At 44.4% G+C, this 7,669-nt stretch overlaps 1 protein-coding gene across 1 annotated transcript; it reads left to right on the forward strand.

Moving 5' to 3' along the window:
• Positions 1 to 3,774: 3,774 nt before the first annotated feature.
• On the forward strand, positions 3,775 to 5,343 carry LOC311375021 (lysophosphatidic acid receptor 4-like; the record flags this gene model as incomplete). The annotated part of the gene is made up of 1 exon (XM_084490725.1): positions 3,775 to 5,343. The coding sequence occupies one exon, from the start codon at positions 3,775 to 3,777 to the stop codon at positions 4,600 to 4,602; it is 828 nt and encodes a 275-aa protein (XP_084346851.1). The 3' UTR covers positions 4,603 to 5,343.
• Between the last annotated feature and the right edge of the window lie 2,326 nt (positions 5,344 to 7,669).

Raw genomic sequence — 7,669 nt, forward strand, 5'->3', positions numbered from 1 at the left:
ATAACTTTCGCATATTTCCGAGGAGAAAAGGAACTCTTAATATAAAATGTGTTTTATAATAAGGACATCTTTACACCATCTTTGCAATGACTTTGATTGACTGGAATTGCTAGTTTCTAACAGAGCAAAGCACTTACTCCCAAAGCACAGCATTAATAAGTTTGTATGGAAAGGAAAGATTTGTGTTGTTTTTTTTACTCCCTTCGCACCAGGGTTTTGTGATTGGCAGAGAGTGTGGGTCTATTTGGTCCCATGACACTTTAAGTGGTTTTTAATGGATGAAGATTAGGTGATGAAGGGAATTCCAATGGGACCCGTCATTTATTATTTTAAAGCCGACACTTAGTTTGTATGGGATCAGTGTGCCAATACGACAGGCTGGATTTGCTCCTAATCCTTTTCAACCTTTCAATATGAACGGTGACCCTCCAAACTTTATTTGTTATTAAACTCCGTGCAGGTCCAACGTGTTATTACTTCCTTATTTTGCAATTTCTACCAGTGTTGTTAACTGTTAACCAGGGGGTCTAAGTGGTGTGCAGTTTTTTCGCAAAACGACCCAACCACGGGGGTAAGTGCCGGTTTCACCAGAGATAGCATAGAGCGGTTCTCTCCCGCAATTATAAACCACGGGGGCACTATAGTGAAAACGTCGGGCTCTCAGATTCTGCTCTACATATCACAGCATCACAGGAGTCATTTTCTCAGAGGCGAAATAATGTGGGAATGACTTTCCAGGATTATAGGTTAACACTGCTAAAGTAGCACCAGGCTCCGCGCGCTCTCTCCCAGAATTCCATGGGGTGTGTAATTAAAACGGGCTCAGCGCCCGCGGCGCGGAGTCCCGGTCGCGGTGGGTATTCCATGATTTCTCCTCTCCTGAAACGCGGGCTCGGTCAATTCCCCCTGTTTGTTAAGTATCTCACGAGTACCCCGGCTCTTTCTTTCGCCCAAGTGTTTGGCTGAAGCGCGTTCTCCTCTGTTAAACGTGTTCCTTACTTTACGTTGACAGCTTTATTACAGTGCGGCCCCCACTCATTTGCGTAGGTAATCAGCACATATTCCCTGCCGCCCGCTCAAATCGAGGATGGCAGCCACTAATTGGACGAAAAAAAACAGGAACAAGAGAACTAAAAAAGTGTTTTTTCGTTTTTTTTTGTTTTTTTTCCTGAGCTTTTATCACTTCTTCTGTTGTCGTGTGCGAGATTCACACCAGTGTTTTCGGCTAAATGCACTTGTTCCGTTTTATATATTTATTAGTTCCAGCCGATTAAAAAAAAAGGCAGGTTAATTGCCTCGGCTCTGCTGGCTAATGGCGATGCCGTAGCCTAGACGAGCGTGTGAAGTATACCGTTATGCAGAAACCCACCAATCCGCACGGTTCGTGACACCGGCGGCTCGTGACGGTGATCGACGTGTGGCGCGAAAAACGTAGAAGATTACGGCACAGAGTCTGGGGGGCGGCCACGTCACTGGCAACGAGAGCCGAGGGCAGTCGATGTGTCGATGTGTGAAGTCCACATTGACCGTCGCCCCCCCCCACGTCAGCCGGCCGGTGCTGCATATGGCGTGGCGGGAAAACGTCACACGTGCACTCACACAGAACCACGGGACAGTAGGAAGGGCTTTTCTCAACTCGGACCGGCAGCTGTAGCTAGCAAGAGCACCGTGTGGTATGGACACGGCCCCCAGAAGCCTACGCACGTGCATACTTCCTCGTGCACACACACTCTCACACACACACACACACACACAGGCGAGAGCACACATTTTGCCCTGTGGGGGCGACACACACAAGTGTGGCATTGGAGCTCCTGCCGGTGAGGAAATGGACATTTTAATGAAGTCGGCCCAGCAGTGGACGGCGCTTGCTCCTCTTTGCCGTGGCGAGAGAATAGCACTTTACCCCATGCTGCCCAACAATGGACCAGTGATTTCATTAGAGATGGATGGGGGAGAAAATGGAAGTTTGGGGAAGGGCCCAGCCACCTGGCTGTGCCCTCACTCTGCATTACCCCGTGGCCCCCCCACTCCCCGGGCCCCACCCCCCCCCCCCCCCGCGGCCCCCCCGCGCTCACACTGTGTCCAGTGTGTGGAAGTGAATGCCAAATCAGTCCACTGAACTCGCTGTATTGTTGTAGCCGCGGCTAAATCACCCTCCTTCTGAGCTATGGAAAATCTCTCTCTCTCTCTTTCTCGTCCCTCTCGCTTGCTCTCTCGCCACCTCTATTTTCTACCTTCACTCTCTCTTCCTCCAGATCTAAAGGTCACTCAGCTTGGGGATTTTTCCCTCTGCATAATTTACTTTTTTTGGCTATTATTGCTCCCATTGCTGCTGTTATTCCAGTACATACAGGGCGTCGTATTTACACATGATTTTAATAGCATTATTATTATTATTATTATTATTAATTGCATTATTAAGTAAGAAACATTTGTATTGGATGATGGATGTACGGATACACACATACACACACACAAACGCACACACACGCACACACACACACACACACACACACACACACACACACACACACAGTAACAGATTGACAGGCAGTAAGTAAGTAAGGGGATTAATTTGGATTACAGAGTACAAACGTCGGAGCATGTGAGGGACTGGGAGAGGTTTCTCTTTGTTTGCAGCAAACAAACATCTAGACCACAACAAACGGCGCGATCGAAGAAGCGCCCCACCACATTTGTTCCCCCCCCTCCTCCACTAGCTTTCCTTCTTTCTCCGAGCATTCTAAAGCAAAGTAGTAGCTGTGGAAAAGATGATGTGAGCACTCAAGATTTCAACAAATGTGTGTATAAGTATACAGAAAATAGCAACTCCTAGCCTCTTGAATCATCCAAATATCTCATATCTCATGTATCAATTGGACCCTTTCCCGTCAGAAAGTCGAGAAGTCATATTATGCTTTCATTCTTATCCACGACACACACAGCCAATTTGCCTCAAGTCACTTAACACGTTCAATGCAAGATGTTTTTGTGAGCTTGCGATAGACATGCAGAAGTTGAGGACATGAGAAAACCAACAGGAAATGACACTGGTTGTTCTGTAAGCACATCACTTTGTGTTAACTCATTTACTTCAGTTGTTTCATTTAAGGTAAGATAACATCTATAGTGTATTTTTTTATCCAATTTCAATGATGCATCCCAATATTGAACTTTAACTGGGGGGACTTCAGGCTATGCTACTTTTTTGTATTTATGTGATAGGCGGTTAGCCTGCTAGCTAGCTCAAAGATTTACACATAGAAACTATGATGACATAGTGTGGAATCAAAGCTCTTTGTCAGCTGTATTATAGATTGAACTCTTTTCCCGGAAGCTGATGTAAAGTTATGAAACTGAAACTCATGTTAAAGTCTAGATATACCTTGAGCCACGGTAAAAAAAATAAAGATAATGAAATATGTTAATATGATGTTACATAAATTATAGCAGTAGTTTTATACGACGGGAGCAGGGTCGGGGGGGGGGGGGGGGGGGGGGGTCATACGATGGCGGAGGGGGTGTCACTCTTGCCTTGTCTTCAAAACGTGATCACCAGTAAGTTCCCATAGCAGTCTTAGTTTCCTTTTTGTGGTTCAGGCAGCTGCAAAGCATGCAAACTGACCTCTGTTCGCACTGTTCCAGATCGACGCAAGGCTTAACAGGAAATAAGCTGCGCTCCCCTGCTTGCGAACCCTACTTTCTGCACAAGCGTTTCCACGGCTGCTGCGCGGGTAGAACATGCTGAATCTCACCCTGACAGGGGAGTCGATGAAGCACACGGCCTACGCGGGCATCTTCGGGTGCATCGTGGCGCTGGGTTTGCCGCTCAACGCCGCGTCCCTGTGGATCCTGATACGCCGCCACCGGCTCAAGTCTCCCAGCGCCGTCTTCATGATCAACCTGGCGGTGGCCGACCTGCTGCTGGTGCTGTCCCTGCCGATGAGAGTCTACTTCTATGCGACCGGCACCTGGTCCTTTGGGGTGCAGGCGTGCCTCTGGATGACCATGATTTTTCGCAACAACATCCGCGCCAGCGCCATCTTCATCACCTTCATCGGTGTGGACCGACTGCTGGCCGTGGTGTTCCCGCTGAGGTCCAGGCACCTGCGGACCACCACCAACAGCTGGAGAGCGTGCAGCTTGGTTTGGATCTCTCTAGTGGCTGTAAACATCCCAGAGAGCATTTGGTTTTCAAAAAACATGTACCGCAACAATCAAACTACTTGCTTTGTTTACCGCGACTGGCATTCAAAGGCACCCATATATTTGCAGTCTGGCTTAGTCTTAGCTCTGCTGGTGGTCAATCTGGTCTCAACTTCCATGGTGTCCTTGAAATTGCGTCAGCTCAGTGCATCTGGACAGATGACAGACAACAAGATCAACGTAATGCTTATCTTTGCAATGAACCTTTTGATGTTTGTCATCTTTTTCTTGCCCGTTTCACTGGTACTGATAGTTACCATGTCACCGACTAGCATGCAGGCAACACTGTGTCTTGCGAGCATGAACTGCTGCTTTGATCCTCTGTTGTATTACTTTGCTTTGGATTCCTTCTGGAAGAAGAAAAATAATTCGGGGTCCTCCTCGCTTAAATAGCAGGTGAGCAAAAGTGACTTGTGGGGAGGGGAGACAAGTGGCATGAAATGAACTATTCTGACAGATGTTTCATGGATCTTTTTCTGTTGTTATTGCATATTGCATTAGAATGTGCTTGCTTGATTCCATGAGAAATGTATTTTAATTAAAAAAAATACTTTGATGCTGCAACTTTGATGTTAGAAAGTAGCCTTACGCAAGAAATTAGATTACGTTCGATTTTCATGCCTATATGTGCTTTTATACTTGATTGATTGTGGCTTAAAATGACTGGACATAATCCAAATGTAGTGTTTTTCAGTAAGCAGATGACATAAAGTTAGTGTTTAGGTAATGGTTTGTGTCCCCTGGTTGAATGATAATAAATCAGCAGAGATGGCATGGCACCTTGCCTGGTATCTCCGCTGCATTACAACGCCTCCTAGAACCACTGTAGCCTCTGTTTGCTCTGTCAATCGGCTGGGTGGTCTGAAAGACACCATTCAGGAAGTATCGGGTACCCGCACAAGTTAATAAGAGCTAGACAAATTGATCTCTTTCACTTCCCTCCGTGGCCCATCCTAGTGCTTTTGGTTTCTGTATTTGTTCTGTTTTTAGTTTAGTTTGTTTATAGCTAGTGTTAAGCCTCGCTAAGTGGTTAGCAAATGTATGTGTATACCATTATCTTGTTATTTTTTAAATTGTGTGATTCAAGCGTCTTTGTGGGAAGAATGAGGAGAAAATGTGTAAGTAGTGAACAAGTAAAACTTGGGGGAAAAAATGGTTTAGACACCAATCTTAAGACTGGTGGCAATTTGTATTTGTCATGTATATTTTAAACTGTAATTTATGTTTTTATGTGTCTTATGAATGATTGATGTTTGTATGTGTGTATGTATGTATGTATGTATGAATGATACATGTTTGATGTATGTGTGGTATGCTGCTACTTGCCCCTATCTCCTGCCCTATTGGGACCACAATGGAAATAAGCCTTAGGGCTTCATTGTGTCATCCCTGACTATTTTTTTTTTTTATTTATATAACGTATGGCACAGGTTGCTGTTTCATGTTTTTATATCAAGAATGGTCAAATAAAATCAATCAATCAATCAATCAAGTTGGATATTGGAATTTTGAGTCAGGTGAATGTGCTAGCTGGTGATTCAGTGATTCAGTGAATCTCAAATATCAATAAAACACACGGGAAAGAACAGAGAATATTTTTACATGATTAAGTATTTTATTCATATCATACATGGAGGAACACAGATCTTGTGCTGTTCAGGTTCAAGGTCAAGCTCATTTTATTATTTATAATTTATTTTGTATTATGAAAGGGATAATGTACAGCGGGCCGGTCATGACCACGATACAAAGCCCCTGACAGGGGGGGAAGCAAGACCCCGTAGTGATCCCCCTCATCTCACGGCTAAGATGTCAATGATCCGGCTATCGTCTGACTGCCATTTACCTCTGAGGACAACGGGATTTATTTCTGGGGTTCGGGCGTAGCGGGATCATGGTCGTTGTTCGTTGTTTAGATCATTCTTACAAGTCGGATGAGAAACGTCGTAGGCGACGTCTATGACCAAATCGCTTCACAAGCAACCAATTCTCTCCCTGTGACCTGGTTCAAGTAAGGGATAATCACCTCAAGGCGGGGCAATAAACAGTTTGATATGCCCGGCTCGTGGACGGCTTACCGGTAACCACCCAACGAAGCTTGCGGTAACCTTCCACGAGCCGGGCACATCAAACTGTTTATCTCAGCTGTAGCTAATTAGTTTCTATAGCAACCACACAAGGCTGCATCTGATCACTAGTTTAATAACGTAGTTGCTACATTGTATTTTGCTTGCGAAACTACGTATCGACTGACCCTGACTGAAACTTTTTTTAACAAGGTTTATTTTTACAATGGACCTCATGTTTGAAATTTCTGTGATAGAAAAAGAAATACAAGCGGCGTATCGATCTACTATTTGATGACGCTGTGCTCAGTCAGCAGCAAGTACAACCGACAAGTCAGCGGGCAACCTGCCGGGTTAATGCCCTCCTCCCAGCCAATCAGAATCAAGCATTCTTAAACAAAGTAGAATAAACCACTATAGCTGATGGGTTCTGATATGTTTGCTCTCCACACCCTATTTACCCTTTATGCAACCAAAGCTTGGTCGTGATTGGTCAGGAATATTACTCAGACTACAAAGGGACTATGAACAGAAACCAGAATCTTCCAATTCCAAAATGTTGTCCCGTTGCCCACAGCTTCTGCATTAATGTGCAGAAATCGTTTTTTGGAGATAACACAAAACATAACAACAAAAATGATTTGATTGATAAAAAAAATGGCTTGATTGCTTCCTCGTTAAAAAAAAATGTCTGTTTGATTCTACAGTTGGAAATAGTGGCCATGGCAACAGTCTTTTATCCATTGCAGCGGGCTGCTACTCAGAGACAACAAGCCGTAGAATGCCTTAATTGACCAATTAGAAGCTAGTATTTAACACAGCTGTGTAATAAATATTTTGTGATACAGAGTAATCTTTACAGTGAGCTTCAGAGCCTGCAGCCTTCTCTCTCTCTCTCTGCCTGATCACAGGACATGAGTTGGAGTTGCTGGCGCCCCCTAGCAGAACCATACGTCTCGTGTTCCCCTTTTCACCCATTGTACTGTGACTGCTACTCTTCATCTTCTCTCACAGCTATAGGTAAATACTAGTAGGTGAATACTCGGAGCCTTGAGTCAGTGCTTTCACCTTATCCTCAGCCTTGCACTCTGCTCTCTGTTTTTTCTGCGCAAGTGAAGCAGCCTTGGGCTTGATCTTTAAAGTACACCAATAACCAGTGTTGTGCATGAACTAGTTCAAAAGAACTAGTTCATTGAACAAGTTCATTTTTCTATGAATTTTGAACTGAACGTAACATATTTTTAACTAAGGAACTTGAACTTGGACTAGTTCAGATTTTGTGACATTCTGAATTGATGCTTAGGTCCGGATGACATGTTTATTAGATAGAGTTACTGCCTTAGTTGTGATGAATGAAACCGGTGTACAAATAATATCCACAACAATTTGAGATT

This window comes from Micromesistius poutassou (assembly GCF_964030765.1).
Source record: "Micromesistius poutassou genome assembly, contig: SCAFFOLD_6697, whole genome shotgun sequence".
Lineage (NCBI taxonomy): Eukaryota > Metazoa > Chordata > Actinopteri > Gadiformes > Gadidae > Micromesistius > Micromesistius poutassou.